General features: G+C 56.3%; 1 protein-coding gene across 1 annotated transcript in view; it reads right to left on the bottom strand.

Annotated features, from left to right (window-relative positions):
- IGSF21 (immunoglobin superfamily member 21) overlaps nucleotides 1–26,946 on the bottom strand; it is a 223,711-nt gene that overhangs the window by 59,110 nt on the left and 137,655 nt on the right. The window contains exon 3 of the mRNA XM_037499607.1: nucleotides 6,837–6,958. Within this exon, the coding sequence (XP_037355504.1) occupies nucleotides 6,837–6,958 (122 nt within the window). The remainder of the gene's footprint in view (nucleotides 1–6,836; nucleotides 6,959–26,946) is intronic.

Raw genomic sequence — 26,946 nt, 5'->3', positions numbered from 1 at the left:
CAGACTAGAGATTCCACTTTGAAAGCTCCATGCGCCCACCAGGAGCGCCGGTCACCCATTGGCTCTTTCCTGCTCCACGCCTTTGCGCGCCCAGCACCTGCTCCTCCATCGTCAGCTCCCAGCTCCTTTCTCTACAACCTATTTCCGCTTCTAGGGGCACTTTAATGCCACCCTCTCCACAATTTCCCGGTCTCTCCACCTCTGATTCATCCCTGCATTATATGCGGATCTCTGCTATGACAGCTATCACTTTATTACTTGAATTGTTAGCTATTTATCTCCATGTTTTATCTCCTCTTTCTCTCCTTTCATTCCACAAATATTTATTGTTCCTCTCTAAATGCCAAGTAGGTTCCGGGGTTACTGAGATGAAAAAGATATAGTGGAGCCTCGGAGGAGCTTATAGGCTAATGGGGGTTGTGGGGGGGCAGGCTTTAAGCTCCTCGCACGCAGGGGCTGCATCTCGGCCACCTTTGGGCACTGCACCCCCAGCTCTGCTGCTCTGAGTATAGCCCACGCTCCCCTAGCTCTGGGGAGTGAGGACGTGAACGGATGCATCTTAAAGTAATAAAGGAAGTGGCATTTCTGGCGGCGTCCTCCATCCTCCAGGCTCTTTGTTCATTTACTTGATTTCTCCCACATCTCCCTCCCCTGATAAATATGAATCAGGAAGGTGTAGCTGTGCGCTGGCTTCTTCTCCTCCAAGTCCCCAGGCTGCACCCCACCCACCCAGCTGTTCTCAACTTGGTGCTGCTGTGGGGGATGACGCATGCTCACTTGTTCATGGGGGGCTGGGAAATCAGACCTCTGGGAGAGAGCTGGCTTTAGCCTCCACCTTCACTTTCTGCCCCCTGCAGGCTGCGGGGGAGGGTCTAGCCCCCTCTTCCAGCCTCACTCAGAGCCGGAAATTGAGTCCTGAGACCTTGTGGAGAGAATCCTCTTCCCCTTCTAGACAACTCTGCTCCATGGAGGGCTTGCTTTTTCCCTTGGCATCTGCAGTGCACCCTCCATGTAGCAACCAAAGGGAGCTTTACAGAATCCCATCACCCTCGGCTAGGACCCTCAGGGGCTTCCAGAATGCCACTTCCAGAGCAGGTGGTGGCTCACTTCCTGGCTCCCTGAACTCTGGCCACGCTGGTGCACGCAGCTGCCCCATCACACAAGCTCGTCCTCACCTCAGGACCTTTGCACTTGCTGTGCCTTCTGCCTGGAAAGTCTTCCCCAGACTCATTCGTGTCTGCCTGGCTTCTTTTTTATACTATAGATCTTAGATGTCATCTCCTACAAGAAGCCTTATAGTACACCCCTACACACACACACACACACACACACACACACACACACACACACACACACTCACTCACTCCATTTCACTCATCTTTCTCCATCACATGCTCTTGTATCCCTCACAGCACTCGTGACACATGGTAAATATTTTCCCTTATTATTTCACGTGGCTGCATCGCCTGTCTCCTCCCACCCCCCCGTAAATCTCACCAGCGTGGGCCTAGTTGTCCTTTTCCCCTTCTGCCCCCAGCTCTGTCCCTGACACAATAATCGCTCAAGTCCTTTGCGAGGAATCCATGATGCTAATGTCATGGGCCTCAGAGGCCTGAATTGCTCCTTCCCAAGTTCATCCAGCAGCAAGGAGAGCTGTAGTGCGAAAATGCCACCTCCACGTTCACTGCTACTGAGTTGCCCACCCCCCAAACGGGGGCAATCACCCACTAACAGGGGCCTCGGGGATAGGGGAGACAATGAAGACAGAGCCAGAAGCAAGACTTCTAATGCCCAGCATCAGGGCAGTGAGGGTGTGGAGGGCAGAGTGTGGGTGTGGGATGGCTGACCCCATGTGGGCAATCAGGGCCGGCTTCCTGGAGGAAGCAGCGTTTATGTTGAAGCTGAAAGTTCGGTAGGGCCTGGGAGAAGAAAGGGCCAGCAGTGAGAGGGGTGGGAACCCACTTAACTCCTCAGAGTTGTCTAGATTCCCTCACCACTGAATTATGGCCAGTGAGGCCTGCCTGGTGCTCCTCCTGACACTGAGCAGACAGTGGCCAAGGGACAGCAGATGCTCCTGGAATGGCACAGCATATGGAGGGGCGGAGGTGGGTGAAGGCTCGCTGTGATTCACCCTGACCGCTGAGGAGGTCACCGTCGGGGACAGCCACATTCTGTGGAGTTAGTGAGTTCTGCCCACACTGTCTTCCTCTTAGTGGGGGACCAGCACTGTGCCTGATCTGTGCCCGGCCTGGTGGAACGAGTGAGTTGGGGTGGGGGGTGAGGCAGGGCAGGTGTGGAGGAGGCCAGCAGGTAGGACTGTCACCGTGTCATATGGCCTCATGGGGGGGGGGGAGTGGCTGGGAGGCGGGGGTGGTTGCTGAGCAGCAGCCCTGAGACCAGGATTGGGAGCAAGTGGTTTATTTGTGTGAACATATTGCAAATGTCCTGGAACGCCCCTTCCCCCCAATAGCAAGCAAGAGAACAAAGCCATCTTCATAGACTTGTCCTGTTCTGTGAGCAGCCTGTGGGGCCAGACCTTCACCCCCACGAATGACCAAGAGCCTGATGAAGACTGAAACTGAGTAAGGACCCAACCTGGCATCTGCACGGGGCACACTGCGAACCAGGGCAGTGACCGACCCAACATTTGCCCCCCTCTGCACACAGATAACATCAGCTTACCTCAGGTCAAAGTAGCTTATAAACCAGAGGCCTAAGCTCTAGAAAGCCAGATGCCACCCCCAGAACAGGTACACTTTGACACCAGTGACTCACTGTTCTTACCTATACAAACTACATTCAAACTCCCAAAGGTTGGACCAGGGTAAAATCTGCTGGGCTGCTTCCAGGGTTCAAACCCTCACTTGGATTAATCTAGTAAATTCTCAGTCTAACTGTCACTGAGGGTTTTTCTCAGTCAGCACTTGGGAGGGTCCCCCAGAAAAAGCCCGGAGAGACTGTACAGATGCCCCATGGAGGCAATTTGGGGGAGCTGCTAGGGAATGTGGGGGTGTTAGGGGGAAAAGGATGTCCCAAAGCTAATTCCATACAGGCTTTGTGGACTCCACCCCCACCCCAGGCCAAAGCCAAAGACACTGGGAACTCCAAATCCCATCACCACCAAAGGGAAGGTGGCTGGGACCTGAGGGTGGGGTTAAGCAGCCAGGTGGATAGAAAAGGCAGACACGTGGGCTTTGGGGCCCCCCATTTTGGCTCTCTGCCAGCTCGCAGCGTCCGGCCAGCTGTGAGAGTGACTTTGGGTTTCCAGGTCGGCGGATCGGGTAGGACGCATTAAAGACTTTATTTCCCTATTTTCTCCCTGAGTTGTACATTTTCCTTATTTCCTTTTCCCTTGTCAATAAACCTTTTATGAACCTTTTGTGTGTGTCTGTAGTGGAGTATTCATAAGTCCCTTGTAAGCGCGCGGGTGAGGACCCACAGCCAGGAACCCGTTCAATATCGGGGTTGCTCTATAACAGGGGCAGTGGAGAGTTGTCTCACCTGAGGCATGAGGGGATTGGGGGTTTAGCCAACACCCCTGTTGCTGCTGAGATGAAGTTGGCCCATGAGGTCGCCAAGTCCCTGGCACCTGTGGACCATGACCCATAGGTTTCTTTATGTCTATTCCTGGCTTCCTGTCTCCCCAGGAGAGTGCAAAGCCCTGTCTTTCTTGTTCCTGTTGCCACCACCCCTCCCACCCCACCGCTTGCCCTCACCCCATGCCTGGCTCCTAGTAGATGCACAATTAAGTGTCCTGCAGGGGCATAAATGTTTGCCAATTCCTAGCTTCTGGGTTCTGAGGCTCAGAATTAGAAAGGGTTTTAGATAGACAGGGCCTCGGGGATGCTGGGGCCATGTATGGGTTGGTGTCACCCTGCACCAGTCTGCCCCCACCCTGGGGCAGAAGTCCTGTCACCCCACTGGAACCCTGGGCGGGAGGGAGGCTCTGGGGGTCCTCGGGCTCCTCTGGGCGGCCAGGGAAATTGCTCTATGCCATTCTGGGTAATCGCAAACTCATTCTCCCCCCACTTTCCCCAGCTGAAGAGGAAGCCGCTCAGACAGCTGTGGAGCTGGGATTCACTCTGGTTGAGATGCATTAATTTGTAAATATCTTCATTTATATGTAAATGCAGAGGCCTGCGCCCGCAGTCAGCCCTAATGGGGCCTGCAGACTCCACAGCAGCCTCTTCCTGCAGGGCCAGGCTGCTGGCACCTCTCCCCATCCACCAGGCTCCAGGAGTCTGCTCCTGGCTTCCCTTCTGCCCTGACCTCCCTGGCTCTCTCCCCTGCTGCCCTCTGCCAGCGTTCCACCCCTGTCACCAGGGCTCAGAGACAAGCAAATCACTGGCCACTCATCAGCGCTGCTGTGTGACCTCGGGCAAGTCTCCTCCCTGCTCTGGGCCTCAATTTCCACAACAGACCAAGGAGGAAGCAGCATAGTCTAGGGGCGGGATGAGGAGGCTTGGGGTCTGACAGAGTTCCCCTTGTACTGCTGGGGACTCAAGCGAGTCCCTTGCTTAGCAGGACTTTGATGGTCTGTAAAACAAACTGGGGAAGTGAGGATACCTGCCCGCGCCCTCGGCTCGGGTGTCTGTGACAATAGAGAGAGATGCTGCTAAGGAGGCGTGATGAGATTCAGGAACAGGGAAGGGTGTGTGTTTGTTTCCTGCTGAAGGAAGGCGGGGCAGTAACTGCAAAGGCACCAGGCTCAGACTCCACTTGGGGGGCGCTTTCTGGGAATTCACTGGGCTCCTCATGAGGCTGCGGGGGCTTCCTGTCATCCCTTTGAGAGCTGGGAGACTCGGCAGCAGCGTCACCCACTCAAGAAGACACCAGACAGGACTTGGACTCAGGCTGTTGCACAGAAGCCGCACGAAACCCAACAATGTCACAAGTTGATCACATTGAGCCCGTGGGGTGAGGAGACGCACACACAGAGAGGTTAAGGGCACGAGCAGGACGTGGCAAGCTGGGATTTGAACCTGGTCTTCTGGGGCTGTGCTCTGGGTTATCTGCTCCTCTCCCCGCCAACCCCCCCGCAGTGCACATGAGAGGAGGGGGCCCTGGGATGCCTTCCTGGCTCAGGAAACAGCCAAGGGGTCACCGAGAGAGATCACAGCTGTGCAGAGGCGGGGAGGTAGGGTGGGAATGATGAGTGAGGGCTGGGGGGCTCTCCAAACCCTTGCAGGGATGGGGCAGCAGCCCTGGGCCTCTGGGGAGCTGGGGGAGGGGGTGCCTAGATGTTCCCTGGCGGCCAAATCATCGTGCTTCCAGAACAGTTAGTTTCTTCTCCAAAATGAGAAGCAAATCTTGATTGCAACTGGCTTGTCGTAGGTGTGCTTTTATATTTTAAGGTGCCCCAAATCCTTCCCGAAGCAGCACAGGAGCAATCACAGCCAGCCGAGAAAAGGTGTCTGTGGGGCCCTCTGCGCATCCCTCAGTGCCCCTTCGGCCACGTGCTCACCGAGTTCCCTCCACATGCGGCTGGGTCTGAGCTCCCGGCACGAAGTGCAGTGAGGGAGGGACCCAGAAAGGTCATCCAGGCCCAGGAGAGCACACCCACCTTCCTTCCCAAGAGGGCAGGTGCAGGATGGGGGTAGGCAAAGGGGGGTGCTCCCTCCAGATTCCCTGAATGGCTGAGCACTTGGCTGTCCTCCTGGCCCATTTTCTCCATTTACTTTTGAGGAAACTGAGGCCCAGAGGGCCATGGGATCAGCCACTCAATGTGCAGATTGTACTGCACACCTACTGTGTGTCACGCCTTGTGCTGAGAGCTGGGGCTCGGGGTCAAGGGGCTCCTGCTCTGGCCTTCGATGCTCATGGTCACAGGGACAAGGACAAGCAGTAGCTGGGGTGCGGACCTCATGCTTTTGGGGATCAGGCATGGCCTGTCAGTGGCCATTCTGCAGGTGCCCCCAGAACCCCGTCTCCGAGCACGGTACAGCCCGCCCGCCCTCCAGCTTTAGAAGGCCACACTTGTCTGCACGCCTGGCAAAGCATTTGGCTGTGTGTGGTAAAAAAGTGTGTGTGTGCAAAGCCGTGCATGTCAGCGCCTGTGTGAGCTGCTCTTGAGTATTGCAGTGAGTTTGCCTCTCCCTAAAGGGTGGTGCTGGAGGAGCCGCAGGCACTGGGGGGGGACTGTTCTGCTGGGGTGCTGGGGTGTGGGCTGGTCTGAGGAAGGCGTCCTACAAGAGGGCTTGTTCAAGCTCGGTCCTGAGGAGCTCACCTGGCGAGCGAATGGAGATGGATCCTCTGGGAAGAGGGGGAGGGTCAGAGGAATGAAACAGGATGGGGAGCAGGGCTGTGGGCACCCCTAAAACCAGGACATGGCAGAGCCTGGGCTGGGATCCACTACTTCAAAGCCTTCTAAAAAAATGGGTAGGGGTAGAAATACCAACTACTTCTGCCCTAAGGACTTCCCCTATCTGTCCTGCTGCCGCCTTTACCAGGGTCTGTTTTCCTTGCCAGCTGCGAGGCCCCAAGGCCTTGGCGCCTTGGGGGGATGAATGGTAGGACAGTGACGTGGGACTTTGACCAGGTGGGGCTGGTTCACATTCCAGCTCTGTCACCCCTGGCTACACGACTTCAGGCACACCGCCACCTCTCTGGACCTCAGAGCCCCCGCCTGGAAGTGGGGTTCAGAAACCCCCTGCAGGACTGTCAGAAGAGCTGGCGAGGTGACAGCCAGATTCCGCCCCACATGGCCCCATGGCCCCTCAGGGTCCCCCTTCTGCAGCAGAGCCCCCGGTGCTGCCCTCCAGGCCCCTGGAGGGTGACCCTGGTCTCCAGAGTGCCTCAGGTTGGCGGGTAGGCAGGCCGCCCAGGCCGCGGCTCACCTTACGGTCGATTGGTACACCAGGTCCTCGCGCTTGCGGTAGTTCTCCATGTGCGAGTAGTTGGTGGAGAACATGGCGTCGAAGGTGAAGATCTTCTGCTTGATGGTGCCGCCCTCCGTCACCTGCAACAGAGCACAGCGGCAGCCAGTGAGTGCCCAGCCAGCCCCGCCGCCTGCTCCTCGTGCACTGGGTGGCTGGGGTCTGGGCCAGAAGCCTTAGGCCCCGGTGCGCCCGGGGATGTCAGCACCATCACTGAAAGCTGCCGAGTCCCCCCACTCTGCTATTGGGTGTGCTGAGGCCTGAGGGTGCCAGGAAGGAGCAGGTGGTCTCTCTGCTCTTCCTAAGGCGCCAGAGACGCCGCCTCGGTGACGCAGCTAAGCCACCTTGCAGAAGTGGCAAAGCTGGGGGTGGGCACGGACAGGACCAGAGGGGGTGAACTGTTTTGCAGCCACATCCCAAAGCTGCCCAGGAGCGAGAAGGAATGGGGGAGCACAGTAAGCGAACGGGGGGCAGTCATCAGGGCAAAGACCTCCCGGAGGAGACAAACAAGCGAAACTGTAATAATGTTTGCTAAATCCTGCAAAGGGCCTGGGAATGGCGGGGGCAGCCTGAGCCCAGGGGGCAGCAGGCGCAAAGGCCCTGGGGTGGAAGGAGCAGGATGGGCGGTGTGAAGCGCATCATGCTCCGTCTCTGGGGCAGAAGGGCGGCGGAGTGAGAAGACACTGCGAGGGGGCATGAGTCACCACAGGGCCTGGTAGGCAGGAGCTCGGCTCCCTTGAAGGATGGTGAGCATTGGCACAAGTTGGCCTTCCATTTACACCTCCCTCCAGCCTCAGGATGAGGACTAGGAAGGGGCACCTGAGGAGGCAGAAGACCCTGGGGAGAACCCAATCTATGCCTGGCAGGACAGGCAAAGGGAGCAGCGAGGGGACTCGCCCTGCTTTGGCTGCCCTTGGGACGGACCGGGAGGGGGGCTGCCCGGTGCCCATTTCACCTGGGGGCATACAGGCCCAGAGTTGGCAGGGACCTCGGGAGGCGAGGACAAAGCCTGCCTGCGACAGAAGACAAAGGTGGCTCAGGGGCCCAGCTGTTCACGGCTGATTAAAAGTCGGACCCAAGAGTCCTGCGCGCCCCGTGCCACCCGCCTGCCTCCCCAGGCTGCGCTGCCTGCCGCTAATGAAAGTGTTACTCCACAAAGCAGCAAGGTATGTGTTGTCACTGTTTCAATTATTTATCTGTTTACTCGGCTGCAGTTTTCCGCTTGTCTCAGCAACTCTATTATAGACTGGGAGCTTGCAGGCTCTCGCCGCTCAGCTGGGCTCCGAGCTAACAGCCTGCGACAGGGAGGCTCACGCCTGGGCCCGGAGAAGTGGAATTAACTCCCTGCGGCTCGGTGGCGGAGGCAGGGGAGAGGGGCTGGCATGGCGGTGAGGCCAGGGGCCGGGATTCTGCGAGGGCTGGTGATGCCGAGTGTCCCAGGCCTCTGCCTGACCAGCCGCGGGGGGCAGAGCGTGGACCTGCTGTCTCCTTCTGGGGAACCAGCCCTGGGTGCAGCTGAGCAACTCTGGGCACATCTGGATCCAAGCTGGCTTGGATCCCCTCTGTTCGGCCTAGGTGGGATGGCCCCGGGTTTAGGGACACAGAATCAATGCAATCCAGCCAGCAGGTATTGAGCGCCAGCTGTGCGTCAGCTACATCAGTATGGGTCGCCCTCCCCAGAGGGCAAGTTCATCAAGAGGAAAGAGGCCTTGATCCATAGGGGCCCCCAGGAAGCCCTGGCTGGAGGATTAGAAGGACGATAAGATCTTCACAAGCTCGGGATCCCGAGGGGATCAGTGATGGGACCCCCACTGCGGGTTTCTGCCCACCTGCTAAGCGGCCCCTGGGTGTCTCCTCCAGCCTCATCGAGGCTCCTGGGCTGCGCTTGCTTGTCCTTGGGGGGTTGTGCTTTCTGACAGCCTGTGTGTGGCTGGGAAGGAAGGATACCACCTCCTCTGTCTCTCATCTTGCTCTTCTGCAACCCAGCCCCCCCAAACCAGGATGACGAGAGTGAAGGAAGTAGGAGGATGAGGCACAAAGGACCTTTAAGTCAGGGCCTTCAAGGAGGGGGGATGAGGGATGACTCTGTCCCTCCCCAGGGACATGGCCCCACGTCTGTGGCTATTTTGGTTGCCACAACTTGGGGAGGGGGTTGGCACTGGCATCCAGTAAAAGACAGAGAAGCCATCATCACCCCATAGAGCACAGGACACCTGCCCCCCAAACAGTCACCTGGCCCCAGCTGCCCACAGTGCCAGGCTGAGACATCCGGAGCCCATCACCCTGCATGGGTCACCCTGTTCCAGAAAGCAAGTAGGATGGACAATAATGTTCCACTTGTGCAGATGGACAAACTGAGGCTCAGGGAGGCGAGGCAATGGGGCTGGGGCTCCACCCCGGGTCCCTTGGCAAAGCCTGGCTCCCGGGCCATCTCTCTACCCCCTCCAGAAGGGAAAAGGCTGTGTGGACTCCGGCTGGCCTCGAAGCCCATTCCATGGCCCTGGGGGCGGTGTCACCAGGGAGGACTCCAAGGCCCAGGCAAGGTTCGAGGGATTTTCTCCTAAAGTCATAAAAGCAGAGGCGTCCTGCTCGTTTACCTGGCGGCCGCCCCTCCCCGCAGGTACTGCTCTTTTATCTCCTCCTAAAATGTGGGAGCTCTTATCCTCCCAATCTCGAATTTCACTCCATTTTTTTTATTATACAAAGGAGAAAAATATCTGTCAGTAAAACTGTCTCCTCAAATTTATTCTCCGGGACTGAGGGTTTTATTACTAGGAAAATACACCCGCACCTCACACATACACACATTCCCCCACACCCCAGATAAAGCACCGAAGAATTATCTGAGTTGTAAATCACCGTTTCTGGCCCAGGGACGGGGGTTTCAAGGACGCCCCTAGTTTTCCTTTGGTTTTATTGACATCTTTTTCTCCGGGGGCCTTGTCTGGGGCCTCGCCGTCGGCCAGAGGAGTAAATAACAGCTTCCGTTTAACCGGCCTCATGGGCCGGGCGACTTATCTCCATCCCAGCCTCGACACCTGCCGTCCCAGCTGCCCTCTGACCTCAGCCTCTGGGAAGGCACACAGGAAAGGCACGAACTCCGAGCTCACTCTTGGGCCCCAGGCCAGTGGGTGAGTAGGGATTTGCAAGGAGGTTACCCCGGATTCCGGGTGGGGCAACCCCTAGGACAGAGGCTGCCTGGGGGTGGGGGAGCCCACAGGCTGGTGGGCAGCAGGCACGGTGGGTGTTTGGTTAAGACTGGAAGATACCTGGTAACTTTTCCGCAGGCCTAAGACGTGCTGGCACAGTGTTAGCCCCATGGGAGAGACAGACATGGATTTCAGACATGCTCGCCACCAGTCACCAGCTTAGTCACAATCTGGTGGATCCACAATTAGCTGAGCGACCAGAGTCAGGTGGGTGCAGCAACACGTGTTTGTCAAGTGTTACCTGAGGCCCACAGAAGAGCCCTTGGGAGGGAGGGGTGATCACAGAAGACTTCCTGGAGGAGGTGGGCTCTCATCAGACGTGCTCAGTTCCTGCCTACTTCTCCCTGCCACGGGAAGGCTTTCAAGTAAAAGGCAAGACTGATTTCCTCTACCCCGAGCCAAATTCTTGATGTTTTGCTCCTAAGTCATTCCATCCGAGTCTCAGTTTTCTCATCTGTGAAATGGTGATAGCGCCACCCCCTCCTCTGTGAGGATGAACTGAGCTGAGGCTTGCAAGGATCACCTGGATATGAGTGGGGGACGCTCTTAATTGAGATGCCGTGTTTACGCGCACTAACACTTTTCAAGGTGACCTCCTTTTCTGCGTCCCTTCCTACCCTTCAGGGCTGAAGCTGCCAAGCAGAACCCTTCTTGCTGAAAAGCCAGAGGATGCTGGAGAGTGGGGTGCGCATGCAGGGAGGGAGGGTGGAAGAGCAGGGACCCTGCAGCGGTTGGTGGTCACGTTATCAGCCCAAAGAGGGAGCTCCAGGATGCTCTGAGCCAGTAACCCGAGGCCGGCTGATCTTGGGCTCCATGACACCCCCGCCACCCCACTCCTGCTAGGTAGAGACTACCAGGACAGGGCAGACAGGATGACAAAACTGGTGGGGACGGAAGAGGTGCTGTTCTGGAATGCCAAGCCTGCCGATGTGTGGGTTCTCCCTCCCTCAGAGGGAGTTGTGCTCACTCATTCATTCAACAGATTTTCACTGACTCAATATATAGACCTAGAACATGAGCTACTCCTTGGACAGGTGCTCTATGAGAGCAGGTCTCTGTCCTGCTTATTGCTGTCCCCAGAGCTCGGCACATGGTAGACACTCAATAAACATTTGTTGAATGAATAAATAAATGAGTTGACTTCCTCCCATGGGCCAGGCATGGCGGGGTGGTGGTGGGGCGGCGCACCAAGACTTGCCCCAGGACAACCTGCTGGGATCCTGGTAGGAGCAGCTTGACGCAGTTGGGAAGGTGGTTTCTGACCCCCCATGGGGCGATGCTCAAAAGGAACCAGCAAGAACTGGGCTACTCTGGTCCAGATGTCCAGGCGCTAACGCCACCAGTAGGAAGTGCCCTGGCCATGCAAAGGGCACCCCTGGGCCAGGGAAAAGAGGCAGTGCGCACAGAGCCCAAGTCCTAGCTAGCACTGGGGAGCCCGACAGTATGAATCCTCACCTCCTCCTTGTTGTTTGGATTCTTAGGATGGGCAGTGGGGGGAGCTCCAGAGTGTCTCCCAGCACCCAACACATGCTGTGTGCCAAATAGGGGTGTTGTTGGCTAAATGCGCTTCCCTGGGAGATGTGTCTCCCCCCACCCATTTTTCAGATAAAGAAACTGAGGTCATGATGGAGGCAGTTTCCAGGCTTGTGGGGCAACAGAACCCTGAGGATGGATTAATTGAAAAGAGAGGAATGGTGGATACATTTGAGGGTAGGGATGTGGGGTGACCCATGCAGCAGCATGTGCACAAGCTCTGGGAGGTCATACAACCCTAGATTCTTGTGCTGCCTCTGCCACTTTTAGCTTAAAACCGCATGACCTTGGAGTGGTCTCTGTACCTCCATTTCCTCACCTGTAAAATACCTACACACAGGTCAGGCACTTGGGTGAGAACTGGGTACCTACAACTACAGACACAGAAAAAGCCACAGCTGGTCGCTTGGCACATGGTGGTGATAACCATGATCGGGGTCTCAATAGCTGGCATTGATGCTTCCTGATGTTAACGCAAACATCAGCGCATGGAACTATGGGAGAAGTGTTCAGTGGGTGCCACTGTTATCTCTGCTTAGGTGCAAGGGAGGTCGGCCTCAGTGGCAGACTGATGAAGGCAGCAGATGGCGTTGTCGATGCTCAAGAGTGGGGGACTCTTGTCCCCCGCCTGCTGACAGCATCTTGGCCAAGCTTCCCCAGACCAGCTCCCCAGCCTGGAAGGGGCTGAGAAGGCTGTCCCATAGGTTGCTTCACCTCTGCTGCCCATCCTAGACCTTGGTTCCCCGACTGCTTAATGAGGAAATTTGGGGCGGGGTGACCACTGCAGGCATTTCCTGAGTGTTCTGATCCCACAGTGCTCTGATCCCAGAACAGATGGCTCTGGAGATCACAGCTACTCACTCTCGGGTCTTGTCCACAAGGGCTCAACCTGCTGCCCACAGGCCCCGAGGCTGCCAGACACGGCTAGGACCTGACAGTCCCCCACCAGCCAGGCTGGGCTGATCTTCAAGCGGAGCCACCAAAGCTTGGTGAACAGACTCAGTCCAGCCAGTGGTGCGCGAGCCTGCTGCTGGCCGGGGCTTTCATTTTAAAAACAAATAAGCCTCCTCACCAAAGTCCCTGGGTGCTGTCATCGGAAGAGGAAAAAAAAAAGAAAGGGAAAAAAAAATCACCTCCCCACTCCCCCAACCTCCTTCTCTTTGTGTTCCACAAAACCAATTACAGGTTGGAAATAGCTGTAATAAACTTGATATCCCACTTATGGGCCAATCCCGCCGCGGCTGGAAAGTGTAATAGTGGCAGAGTGAGAACCGCTGGTGTATTTTGCCGGAGCTGTTTAAATTGCCTGCCTACATTATCCCAACTCCTCTCCAGCCGGGAAAGAATTTGCTCTCCTGGAAATGGAGCAGCTGAGGTCTCTGTGGCTGGGCAGCGAGAAGGAGGGTTTGCAAGGAGAGTTTTAATGAACTGATTAGACATGGAAGAGTGGCTGGTGCCTGGGCTCTCCGTCAGGGCGGCCCAGGTTCAAATCCCAGCACAGGCAGGCCTTGCTCCCGACAGCCCGCCGTGCAAGGGCCATGCCGCCCTGCGGGATTGTTGGGGCGAGGTGGGTTTATTTGATTAGGTAATGCCGGTGACTCCAGTTGGCTGGAACCAGCGCACAGCACGAGGAGCCTCAGCCCTGCAGGGGGCGCTGTCACTCCCCGGCCCTGGGTCCTCAGCCATGTCCCTGCTGGTCTCAGTAGTAAAAGGTAGATGTTATTTGAACCTATGCCCTAAGGTTGTTGGAATCACTAGGGAATGTCTGTGATGCATCCTGGAGAATGAGTTCACCCCTTAGCACTGTCCTAGGTGGTGAAGGACACGTGTAGAAATCTGCCAGGCAAGCCCCTTCGGCGTCTCCCTGAGCCCTGCGTGCCTAAAGCAGGGGCTGGCATGTGTCCTGTGATGATGTCTTATGGGGGGAACAAATAAAGAGGGGGCTAAACAAAGGCGCTGAGCCCACTTCAGCTGATGGGTCCTCTCCCAACTACTCTGGAACCACGCTGAGAAAGTCACCCAGGCCCAGGGCAAGCGTGGCACCAGATCCCTGTCACCTGGGCTTCAGGAAGGCCCGACGTGGTGCAGCCCCCAGGGCCAGGGCTCCAGCCATCAGTGCAGGCGAGCATTTGTGGATTGGTTGGCCTGTTTCAGAAGCAGTGCCTAGTTCTGGGGGTGCAACTGTGGCATAATCAGCTCGCTCAGCATTCTGCAGTGCTGTTTCCAGCACCTCCAGCAGGGCCCAAGCCCAGGAGGGTTTGGACTTTGTCTTGGGCCATGTTGGAGCTGCAACTCCCAGGGCAGAGTCTGCCGCAGAGGTGGCAGCCAACACTCTTATGGAAATGGGCATCGTTAGTGCAAAAACAGCAGAGAGGAGCTGCCTCTTGCCCAGGCGGCCCAGTTGGTAAGTGATTTGAACTTGGGTCTGATTCCAAGGTCCAGACGGGAAGTGACTTGGGCAGAGGCTGGACTAGGTGTTGGGTGGGAGGCAAAGAAGGGCGTGGACATTCTAGGCGAGGGGTATCTGGGTAGGGATGCAGGGGGAGAGGCCACCTGCTCAGGAAGGAGGGAGAGATATGAAAGGGGAGAGAAGGCGGCCTTCCCTTGGCCTGCTGTGCAAGGTGGGGGCACAGGGCTCCTGGCTTCCCTGTTGTCATGGTGACCCTGGCCCATGCTTCTCGCAGACCTTTCGCCCACCTGTTCTCCACCCTGAGTCTGCTCTTGCTATTCCTGCCTGGGAGTGGGCCAGAGTTGCACAGAGTGGGGAGGGCAGCTCTCCAGGGATCTGGGGGAGGAAGATGCCTGATCCCCAAGGATCTGGTGGAGGGGGAAATCCTCTAGCTGGGCCCACCCACTCTTCCCAGATCCTCCCATGCTTGTCTCCCTGGTGAGCTCGGCTCCTGGCAGGGCCGGGCTGGGGTAATTGGCTTCCCCTGCGTGTGTGTGGGATCGAGTTTTGACAGAGACAGCTGGTGTCATAAATTGCCTTGTCTCATCTGGTTACCGTGCGATGGTAGACAGCAGCTCAGGGACGGGGTGCGGGCAGGCCCGGGGCTCGGGGGCTGGTAGAATGGCAGGCAGGAGAGGGGCTGCTGGCACACACGGGAGGTGCTCGGGCAGGTGTGGGAGGTGTGCACGCAACTGGTGTGAGCACAGGGCGTGTGGAGCCTGGGAGCTGCGGCCGCCCGCTCGTGCAAGTGAGGTCCGTGTTCCGGGGGGCGGGGGTGTTGGCGTGTGTCATCAGGGGTGAGCAGACCAGTCTGCAGGCTACTGGGCTGCATGTGAGGGTGCACATGTGTGTGTAAGCAGAGTAAGGGTGACCATGCTTGGTGTAATTCTGGAAAGAGCATGTTGCTTAATGGGTATGTAAGAAAGATGGCGTGTGTGCATGTTAAGGGTCCTGTGCCAGTTTGTGGATTTACGCTGCGTGTGAACATGTGGATAAGTGCAGGAGGTCAGTATCCACAGAATGACCCTTTTACATCCCCTGTTCCCTGCACCAGACCAGGGTGGTGGGGGAGGGGACGTCAGCCAGGATGCCTGAGAAATGCCAGGCTGGGAGACCACCTCATGCGAACGCTGCCCCCTGGCCATCTCCTGCCCCTAGACGGGTGCCTACCGGTCCAATGCAGAGCCACGGTCAGGACCCAGCCGCCTGGACCCCCAAATTCTGCCAGGCACAGGAAGTTCTGAGGCCTCCCCCATCTCCTATACCCCCCCGCCCCCCCGCCGCCCACACTGCAGGGGCTAGCAGGCAGGAAGCAGGAGATGGCAAGGACCTATATAGATGCGGGATGACCTCCGGGCACGGCTGAGTCCTCTGGTCGGGTGGGAGCAGAGTGTGAAAATGTCAGTTTCTCTGGAAACCTGCCCCCCAGGGTTCAGGTTTAGTGCACCCCAGCTGGAGCAGCATTTGGGACTTTTAACAAGCGCCAGCAGGTCAGATGGATGCAGGGGTGGGGACTCACGCCGGGGCGATACTCCCTAACCCCCCAGGATTCTCCCCCAGCCGTGGCCTCTCTGTAGCTACCCCAGGCAGCCGTCAGCTGCCAGACCCTGAGTGCCACTCTGCACCAAGCAGGGGGACCCCTGACTGACTCATCCAGACCCCTCACTTTACAGAAGGCCAAGCCACGGCGCCAAGAGGAAGGAAGACGCCAGGACCACATGGGAAGGAGGCGGCAGGGCGGCTCAGAAGCTCCCCTGCTCTGCACCGCACCCCTTGATGCTGCGGGTCCCAGTCTCAGAAACCACAGCTCCCCACAGAGGCTGTAGCGTCGTGGCCCTGGGGTCATTCCCAATCGTCCCTGGCCTCCGGTCAGGGTGTTGGCATCCTGCTCCCTTCTGCCTCCCGACAAGGACTCCCATGGTTAGAGAAGGCTCTGGGGTCACACAGATCACCCCCAAAGAGAGTCTTTCCTGGTGCCGCTAACGCTCTCCCGCATCATTTCTGGGAGGGGTGGGCCGGGTGGAGGAGCGAGGCGGGAGGGTATTTCTCCACCTTCTCTCTCCATGAAGTCCCGGCCTCATTACCTGCCCCGGCCTTCATGCCTCTAACCCAGGGGACCTCCGCTACCCCCTTGCTCGCTCATTCAGCTCCAGGCCAGCGGACAAGCTCCTGGCCCTCGAGAAGCTCACAGAACAGGCAGGCAGGCCAGTGTGGAACGGCACTAGGCGGTGGGGTTGGGGGGGTGGCAGGGAGCCCTCCCTCCTGCTGGGGAGGCCCAGGGCTGGCCCCCATATAGGGGCTGCGCTGAGCTGTGGCTTGGAAGATGGACAAGAGTCTGCAGGGCAGATGAAGGCAGGCAGGAGCACCCCGGGCATCGAGGGCAGCCAGGCATGAGGAAGGCCAGGCTCAGGTGGAGGGAGGCAGGGTGCTGTGGGGTGCGGGGACGCGGAGCCTGCCGTGGGAGCAGCGCCCCGTGTGCAGGGTCACCGTGGACTCTGGATTCCCAAGTGGCAGCCAAACTCTGGGTTTAGCTCTAATTCAAAATCAAGTCACTCCCACCTCTCCTGCCACCCCAGAGTACCCCCCGAGAGCGGGCTGGAGGACGAACTTCCTTTTAGAAAGGCGCGGGCATGCAGTAGCACTCCATCAGGCTGTCTTCTCCACTGGGAAATGCTTAGCCTGGTAGATACCACGCAGTATCCGAGAGCAGGTGTTATTATAGCTATTATTTTTTTTGGGGGGATGGGGACCCATAGAAGCTTTCAAGCGTGGCCGTGGCAGCTCCCACTAGGTCAGGAAGACCCTCCGGCTGTGGCGGACAATGCATGTCGGGCGAGGGGATCTGGGCTTGGGGATCAGGCCTTCGGAGCAGAGAAGAGACCTTCCCTCCAGCCTGGCTTTCAGGCTGCGTGTTGAATTTTGGATCCTAGGAGCTGGCTGGTCAGGTGTGTGGGGCAGGGGCACAGCCGAGTCCTGTGTGATCCCAATAGCTGCATATTCATTGTCGGGCTCTGGCCCCAGGCCCCTGCCCGTGACGCTGCCCACAAAGTCACACTCAGCAGTCGGTGCCAGGCCCCCCGGGCTACCTGACAGTGAGCCCACCTGCGTGCAAAGATTGTGTCGAGCAAGGGCTCATGATGGGGACAGACGCCCAGCTTGACCAGTCTGGCTGACCAAGGCATCAGGAGGGAGACATCAGTCCCGGGGGAGGGATCTCTGTGCCAGTCTGCCCAGCCCGCACAATCGGCAGGTGCTGCAGGCCATCAGGCCTGTGTCAGCAGGATCGGCTGCCAGCTTCCCCGAGGACATGGCCATCGGCAGCCTGCGCCAGCCTGCCCACCTGCTAACCAAGGGGCGGGAGCCCCCCAGCACTGCTGGGCTGGCAGGGCTGCCCACTGTGATTAGCACATGGCATCGCAGGCAGCCCGGCCTGGGATGCACACTTTACCATGAGCCTCCCAGCCTACAGGAAACAGTGGGGCACTGGCTGGAAGCCAGGAGGCCCGGGCCCCATCTCTGCTCAGCCACGAACTGGCAGCTGCTGCTGGGAAATGCCCACTGTCCCTCCGCGTGTCAGTCTCCTCATCTGCTAAATGGGGTGGAGATGACGGATCTCTTCGGCTCACTCCCTGCTATGCCATGGAGGGGGGTTCGCAACAAGAAACTGGGGCAGATTCTGCACTTGAGGGGTCCCCTAGAGCCTCTCTAAGCCTGTTCATTTATTCCTTCAACAAGGGTTCATCTGGGCACTATGTGCCCGAGACTGTGACAGCGCAGGGGGAAAGCTGTGAGCAAGACAAGGTCCCCCTTCTGCTGGAGTTCGCATGCCAGTGGGAGGAGACAGATAATAAATCAAATTAAAGAAGATCGAAGGAACATATCAGATCGCAAGAGGTGTCACACGGACAATTAAAACAGAGTGATGGATGGAGCAGGTGGGGGTCACAGCAGATTAGGCGCCTGGGAGGCCCTTTTCAGGAAAGCACCTTTAAGCTGACATTCCAATGAGGAGGAGGCTTGCTTGGAAAAATGTGGTTCTCCCTGCCAGCTCCCTAGACGGTCCTGCTTGTGCAGTGCTCTGCCCTCCTGAATTCCAGGGACAGCCCTCTCTGGTGGGAAGGTCTCCCAGAGGTGCATGGGGTGCTGAAGTGTGCACAGCACAGAGGCAGCCCAGCAAATACAATCCTCTCCTCACTTCGTCTTCACAATCGATTTTCACTTTCCCCCAAACCAGTCTGGAAGTTCGTGAGACCGTGCAGCCCGGCACAAGCAATTCCCCTCCGCCCCAAGGTTTGATTATGAGCATTTTCAAGTCTACAGAAGAAAGAGTTTTAAACAAATAGCACACACCTCGACCACATTTGCTTTATCACAGCTCTCTCCTGTCCATCCCTGTATCCGCCCACCCACTCAGAGTAAGCTGCATTCATCCGTACACCTAACTCCTAGAGGCTTCAGCATTTATATCATTAACTAGAGTACGATGTTATTTGCAATTCTTTTTTACAGGTAAAATTTGCATACAATGACATGCACAAATATCAAGTGCGCCACTCAATGAGTTTTGACAAATGCGGTCACTCTGATGCAGCCCATTCTCGTCATGCAGAATATCACATCATTCCAAGGAACCCCCTTTGCACTGTTCTAGTCAATCCTTGGCCCTAGAGGTGACCACTATTCTCATTTCCCCGTTGCATTTCCCCCTCTACTCTAAAATGTCATGTAAATGGAATTACATAGAATGCAGTCTTTAGAGAAGGTGCTTTGTTCCCAGACTATTTTGGGGATCCACCCATGTTATGAATGCCCCTAGTTTATTCCTTTTTCATTACCAAGCAGTATTCCACTGACAGATTACAGTTTTTCTAGTCATTCTCTTGTTAACAGACACCTGGATAGTTTCAGTTTGCCTCTGCTGTACATACAACTGCTAAGAACATTCTAATGTATGCTTTTTTGGTGGGCAGTTGTGATTTCTCTTACTATCGCTTGTTGGACAGAGCCAGTCCAGTTCAGCGAGGCCTGGAGGGGTGTCATCTCAGCCTGGGACTTGGGTTCTGCAGCCACAGGTAAGCACCTCGCGGCAGAATACACAGGCGTGCCTGCAGGGCATCAGGTGTGCACACAAGTCCCATCCTCACACAGCCCTGTGGGGTGCTCATTGCCACCCCATGTTTCAGAGAAAGCAACTGATGCCAGTGGCAGAGCTGGGTTTCTAACCCAGGAAGACCCAGTTCTCTGCTCTTTTATTGTCCTGCATGAGGCAGAGGTAGCAGGGGCGGGTCAGGTGATCTGTTCGGGGCCACACAGGCAGTGCAGTGATAGGAATACAGGTTCCTGGGCTCTTTCCTGTCCTCTACATCTTGGGGATCTTTGGAAAAGGTCTCTGTGTCTGCTGGACCAACATTTGTTAAGAGAACTGAATAATAGAGAAGTCTCGATTATCTGGGTGCCTGTCCCTACCAGCTAGGCTTGTCCCTGTGGCTGCTGATCCAGGACCACGAGTTACAGGATCCAGGAGCCAGGCAGAAGCCGGAGTGGGAGCCCCTGGCAGACAGGAGGCAGCGGCGGAACCAGGGTTGACAAGGAGAAGCTATGCAGGTTCAAAGTCATTTAATTAAAAAACAAAAGCCCCAGTGTCTATCAAATTAACACAATCCACAGGGTGAATACGGCCCCAGACAATGAAGTAAATGAAGGTGAGGATAATTGGGGAACAACTGTGCAATAGTTTAGGATGGTCCCCCATTCTTTGACACCCCCCATACTGAGAGATGGGGGTCTGTGTCCCCCACCTTGGAAACCAGGCACCTCTGTGACTGCTTTGACCAAGGGAATATCTGAAGTGTAGTAGTTTCCAGGCCTGAGCCTTAGGAGACCGAACAGCTTCCTCTTCCCCTCTGTGCTCTGCGGAGAGTCCACGTGGAGAGTGAGGGGGACCCCACCAGCCCAGCCTTCCTGCCGGGCCTGTGCAGGGGTGAAGCTGCCTTGACCCTTGCAGACCAGAACAGCTGCCAATTGAATATTACTCAGTGACCTCTGTTGACACCATTCAAAGCATTAGAATGGCCCCTGCTTGAATCCCTGACCCACATAATCGGGCAATATAATAAAATAGCTGTTGTTTTAGGCGGCAGCGTGGGGGACTGCTGGTACACAGAGGTGGATAAGCAGAGTCGTATGTTCTGCCTGGCCTGGAGGAGGGGCTCCCGCGATGCCCCCCTGCACTGCAGCACCCCCCTGCACACACAGGAAGCGCTAGGCAATCTCCACCTGACCCTGACCGCCTCTAGCTGACAGGAGCCCCGTGCTGGGGAGGTGGCCGTGTCCAGCAGGGCTCAGGGGCCCAGGCAAAGAGTGCAAACCAAGACGCTTCCACACCGGGGTGATGTACCAAGGTGTGAGCAGGACTGGGGGATCCTGAGGAGCTGGGGGGCAGGGGCCGGGGGAGGGTTTGCTTTTCTCAGGAGCAAAGGATAAGGCCAAAGCAGTGAGAGGGCTACCTGCACCCAAGACAGCAGCAGCTGAAGGAGACTCCGCCCAGCAAGAGCTTTGGGAAGAAGGATGCAGGGACCTGGTAGGGAGGAGCCTGAGCGACGGAGAAGACCCTGATCTCATGTCCATCCACCGCCCATTTCTTGCCCATTTCTTGCTGGTGCCTCTCAGGAGCCAGGCAGAACCAGAAGCCAGCAGATAGGGAAGCCCATGGATGCCACTGGTATATGCCCACCACCCAGCCCCAGGGAGGAGGCAAATGGGTGGACGCAGGTGTGAAGGGCCAGAGGAGATGTCCAGCATAGGGACACATGGCGTGGACTTTAGTTCAGTGCTGCCTGGCTGGGGGGTTTCCATTAGACCCTCGTCCTTGTCCAGATGTCCCCTAGTTGAGCACGTCCCTTCCCCCACCGCTCCCCCATCACAGCTCCAGGAGAGACATGAGAAACAGAGACTCCCATTAGGCCGTCACATCCCCTCCCATGGCCGCCTCATGTCTGAGCACCAGGATATGTCCCTCAGGGTGGACAGGGCTGGGCCCATCTCTGCCTCTACCACAGCCAGGCTCTAGGAAATGGGGGTGCGGGTGGAGAAAGGAAGGCTGATCCTCTTTAACCACTCAGCCTGGGGAGTAAAGTAGGTCCAGAAACTGGCCCTCCTGGGAGGTCTGGCTTAGGACTTGGAATCTCTGTGGCCAGCATAAACAGGGTTGAGATTTCTCCCCATTAACTGCTCCCAGGTCGGCTTTCCAAGAAAGAGCCCACAAGTGGCTGTAACTCTGCCCGGGGCCTCCGCTGGCCTGCCATCTGCATCGTCAGGGCCCTGGGCTTGGAAGGCCTCTCAGTTGGCTTGATGCTCTCCTGGCGCCATCTTGGAATTTTTAACTTGTGATCCTTTTTAAAGAGAGGACCCTCCTCAACCCCCACCTTTTTCACTTTGCAGTGGGTCATGCAAATTAAGTAGCCAATCCTATTTCCAAGCAAGCAAGAGGCCTCTGGGTCTCCCTATGAGCTCATTCCTCTCTGGAACAGGATGCAGCAAGCTTTCTCTGGTTGTTAATATTCTAGAATGTGCAGGCTATACAGTCCCTGGCACAACCAATCAATCCTGCTGATGTAGTGTGGAAGTGTTCACAGATCATCCATAAACAAATGAATGGATGTGGCTGTGTTCCAATAAAACTTTATTTGCAAAAACAGATGGTGGGCCAGATTTCACTATGAGCCATTGGTAGCCAGGCCCTGGTCTGGATTGAGAGCTCTTCCTCCCCTTGTCTGTCTGTCTGGGTCTGAGCTCAAAAGCTTTCCCTAATATATCCAGGGAGACTTCAGTCATTTTCTCTTGCCCCCCCACCCCCCCTTCCACATGCCAGCATCTGTACATATTTATGTATTGAATCCAAGCTAAGAGGCAAGCTTTGTGCTAAGCATGGGAGCTATAGTGGTGATCAAGAAGAATGGCTGTGGCTTTATGGAGCTTTGTGGTAAATGCCACAGGGGCTGCCAGGCTATAACTAGAGACAGGCAGGTCTGGGGCCATGTTGCGCAATGCCACATCTGCCACTCCCAGCATAACAAAGCGGTGACAAGTGAGTGAAGCAAGTGCCAATACGTGGTTGTATACAGGCAATTATTTCCTTTGAGTTAGGCCACTTCAGCTTCTGAAGCTTCTCTAAGGTGGACCTGGTAGGTGTCGCTACCAGAGAGGTTGAGCAACTTGCCCCAAGACACACAGCAGCAGACTAGTGACAGAGCTGGGCTTCAAACTCAAGCCTGTGTCAGCCACACTAGGAGTAGGTGCTGGTTTCTTAAGAGTGGGGAGGTGACAACTGGTAGTGGGGGCCCCAGTGAAGGGTGTGTGGGTATTCCCACTGCCCAGCAGTTCAGCGAGAGGGCTGGTTTATTCCCTTTGGGGGAGAGAAAATTAAGGAGTCTGATGTTGGTTCCAATTACAAGGAAACTGTCAAATAAAAATCACCCAGTATATTAAAAAAGAAATTTTTACCTGGATTTGAACGAGCACTTGGTGTTATTACAACCAAAAAAAAAAAAAAATCCCATTTGCTTTTCATTATAGATCTGGTAGTGTCTTGCTTTTTTGTCCCCAGAGAGCAAGGATCTCACTTGTAGGTGACTAAAAAGAGAAGCAAGTGTGTTTTTGAGTTAGACGAGCCGGGGTCCCGATCCCAGCTCAGACACTGGCAAATGCAGAGGCTTAACCCATTCACGCAGAGCTTCTGGGAGCCTCTGTCTTCCTGCCTGTGAAATGGGGGTGCTGCTGCCTCCTCCCAGCATTGGGACAGCAGTGAAATAGTGACGCAGTTAGTCACCACTCTGAGCCGAGCCTGTTTATAAGAGAACCGTCCCCTGCTTTCAGGGAGTGTGCATTGCACGAGGAAAGATTTATCGTGTAAGTTACAAAGAGCAAAGTCGTTTCGAGAGATGATCACTAAAAGGACTGGGGACTAGGCAGTGACCTGGGGATTCTGTAATGGGCCAAGGAAGCTTCTCTTAGACCTGAGTGATAAGAAAGAGCTGACCTCGGGGAGGCCAGGAGGAAGAGAATGCCACAGGAGGTCAGAACAACTGCAAAGACCCCGAGATGGAAATAATCTCTTGTGTGAGGCAAGGGAAAGGCAGCTGGAGTGCTGGAAAAGGATGAGCCAGAAGGAGTGATGGCCTCGGTTCAGGGAGCTACCTAGGGTCACATCACATAAGACCATAAAATCTGGTGCAAGGAGGCTGAATTGCAGCAATGGGAAGATGTTAAAGGATCTTCAACAGGGAAGTTTTCTGGCCTGATTTGGTATTTAAAAGATCCCTCTGGCTGCTAGTGGAGAAGAGATTCATGCAGAGCCCAGAGAGGACATGAGACCTGGCTGGAGGCTCCCGAGTCAGAGGGGAAGCTAGCTGCCCCACCTGGGCACGCAGCAGACAGAGGCTAGGCACCTGTTCCGTTCCCTTTGTGGTTTGTTTCTTTCCGCATATCCCTGCCATTTGAGGAGTCTGAAAGCACGTCTAAACCAAACGAGAAGATTCTGTAGGATCATCAGACCTTGGGCAGCTTGCAATTAAAATGCCCTTTTCGTCCAGAGAGCAAGACAGTGAGATGTTTGGGAGTCTTCCTCATCCCTGCGCCTCCACCCCTGCCTTGTCCCTGGGCAGTCAGCCCCCAGTTGAGAGCGGAGCAGACATGCTGAACCCACTGGAGACCACATGTCTTCCAGCTCACTCACCCCCAGGCCTGAAAATGCAAGCAGGAGCTGTGGTCACACAGGCAATGTGTCAGCAGCCTCGCTGTGACGATGACACAGTAGCAATAAGGACGAAAGTGGAGATGAGCATGACCTAGGAGCGGGTGCAGTGTCACTGTGCTGGGTGAGTGTGTGTGAGTGAGAGTGTGTGTGTGTGTGTGTGTGTGTGCATCTGCTCATCAAATCCTCCCACTACCTAGTAAGAAGTGGCTCTATTATTCCCACCTTACAGATGAGGACGCCGCGGCCTGGAGAAGTGTGGTGCCTGGCTCAGGGTCATGGAACCAAGAATGGCAGAGCCAGGCTGGGAACCCTGGGCCTTGCACCGGCCACCCTGCCCTGCCCCTCACCAAGATCCTTGCAGTGCTTCCCTGGCCACCTGCCCTCCCTGCCCAGCCTCTTAGGAAGCTCCATCACAGTCACAGAACCAGAGCTGGAGAGGGGCCACCGGAGCCTGGAGCATCCCATCCATGATCCCAGCACCTGTCCACATCCGTGAACAGGCCAGAGTGGCCTCCCTGTGACTAAGAGAAATCATGGGCTTCCGCGGAGGCCCTCTCTCCCCACCCCTGCTGAGAAGTAGCCCAGGTGGGCTTGAGCCAAAGATTAAGCCTGCTCCTTCCACTGCGCTTGCTCCTTCTAGAAAAGGGCCAGCCAGCACTGCCGCCAGCTGATTACCCTTGCCTCTCTGAGGTGCCTGGGACACTGTGGCAGCCTTTGTGTCTGGAGAGGTGGTCAGGAGGAGGAGGAAAGCGGACACGGGTGTTTTCCTAGGTAGAGCCCCCCACCATTCAGGCTGGCTTGGGGCTGAGGGGGAGACCAGAGGAAGGACTGTGGCTTTAGCACCGAGATGGGTGCAGGCAAAGCTCCAGTGGGGTTCCCACAAGGTCTTGGAGGCACGACTTAGCGCTAAACCTGGGGAAGTCCGGGGGAAGCTTGGATGCATTGACCACCCTAATTTTATGTCACCCATGAAGCAGACAGGGGTGACAGCTTCCATGAGTGTCAAGACAACACTTTCTAACTATCAGAACCACTCTACGAGGCAATGGGTCTGCAGTGGGTCCACAGTGCATGGTGAGCTCCATGTCGCCAGCGGAATGCAAGAGACAGCTAGACAGGGCCGGGCAGAGACACTCAGAAGCCGGTCCTCTAGCCCTGAGAGGTGGGGCCGAGGAATGGTCACTTAGTGCCCAGGGCCCCTTCCTGTGACATTTTAGCTTCCCTTAGGCCGTCTGTCCGAAGTCGCCTCCATCCCTGCTTTCCTTCACGCCTCATCGGCCAGCTAAGTGAGGCCTGAAAATTACTTGCACGGTCAGGTAAATATTACAGCAGTCAAAGGTGCGGCTTCGGAGGGGAGAATGATGTGCAATTTGCAGAAATGCTAGCAGTGCATCAAATCACACTGGGGCCTGTGCGTGGGGGCCGTGACTGACAGCCTCCGAGATGCTGGTTTGGGGAGGTTTTTTTCCTTTTGAAATCTCCAAAAGACACTGATAGGAAGGTGCGGACAGACCACCCCCTCCCCTGGGATGGGAGTCTGCCCCGCAGGCAAAAGCCTGTGGTCAGCAGGCCCCTCTCTCCAGGACCCTGCGGCCTTGGTCAGAAATCTCTTCTCCTGGCAGTGGCTGGCACTGGGCAGCCTCAAAGGGGGGCCTCGTTCAGGGGCTCGCACACAGTAGGGGGCCTGCCTCTGTTGAGCACCTACTGTGTGCCAGCTCTGGGCTAATGTGCCTTTCTCTGCGTTAGAGTGTAAAGGGTCTCCTTTTGCACCCAGAGGGAGGGACCATGCCCTGGAGAGGGGCAAGAGAGAGGCCAGGTGTTGGCAGAACCTTGGGGAATGTGAGTCATCTAGGCCCCCCCAAATCCTCTGCCATTCTTCCTAGAATATCCGGGGCTGGGAAGAAAACAATTATGAAGGACCTGAGCCAAGTGAGCGGGCTGATATCTCAGGATTGTTTTTTCTCTTGTTTAAATTGAGGTCTTCAAAGGAGCCACCTCCCTGAGCATTTGTTGGGGGGGACAGAGGGGGTTTTGGAGTCTCTTCATTTTAGTTCCCTGCAGGGCTAGTAATTCAGCCACCAGGAACACTGTGAGCACAAAGGGGGGGAGGGTGTGTGTGGGGGGGAGAAGCGGCCACCAGCTGCACATGCGCAGATGCTGCCTGGCTCGGCTCAGAGGCGCCTGGATCCTGGAGGAGACACATGAGAGCGGAGGGTGGGGGCACAGGTTCCCTCCAGCAGATGTGGCGGGAGATGGAGAACCAGGAAGATGCTTCTGAAATTCTGGAGGCCTATTGGTCATGTATGTGGGAAGCAGAGCTCCAGGGTGGGATTTAGCTTAAGGTCACTTGGCAAGTTACAGTGGTGGCCCCAGTGGCTGTCCTTGCATTTTGGAAGCTCCTGTTCTTTCTCTACCTGCCGCACCCCCTTCCCCCAAACCATGGCCCTGCAGGGAGCCGAAGACCTGGGATCATCAGAGCAAAGAAGGCCCCTCCTTACTGCTATAGCGCTGGGAGAGACACGTCGGGACTGTCTGGAGGAGACCCAGCACCTGCCCTCCGGGAGCTGCTGGTCTGATGACTCACTGTCCTCCCTGGTTTTGGGGAATCCTCAGACTGATGGTGGAGACACATCTCTGACTCAGTGAGGCTCTGCCCTAGTAGGTGCAACCTCTGGGCTTTGGAAAACTTCTAGGCCAAGCGGGACCTTGTGCTCAGGCCTGTTCCCTGGCTAAGGGGAGCCCGCCGTGGGTGCTTTCCCATGCACCTGTCGTTCCTTCAGGGATGCTGATGCTCCTCCTCCTCCAGGAAGTCCTCCCAAGACAAGGAATCAAGACTGGGCCCTCCTTCATCCACAAGCAAGTGACACTCAACCCAAAGCCTCAGGCAAATGCCCCAAAGCTCACTTGGTGTCCCACTTGCCCCAGTCCCATCAGCATCTCACGGACCCTTGCGCCCACAGATGACGCAGAGACACTCGGAGGCTGCACTCACCCCAGTTCTGCCTGACTCTCCTGCTCAGAGCTGCTCTGGCCATCTTATGCCTTAAATAGCCGCTCCTCTCACGCCTAATGTGTTTGTTTACAGCTCTTTTCCTCCTGGACTAAGCGATTTGGTGGAGGAGCTGA

The sequence above is a fragment of the Talpa occidentalis genome, unplaced genomic scaffold, assembly GCF_014898055.3.
Source record: "Talpa occidentalis isolate TD23 unplaced genomic scaffold, MPIMG_talOcc4v2.1 talOcc4.9, whole genome shotgun sequence".
Classification (NCBI taxonomy): Eukaryota; Metazoa; Chordata; class Mammalia; order Eulipotyphla; family Talpidae; genus Talpa; species Talpa occidentalis.
Note: the sequence above shows the minus strand (reverse complement) of the source record. Positions and strands in the feature narration are given on the sequence as shown.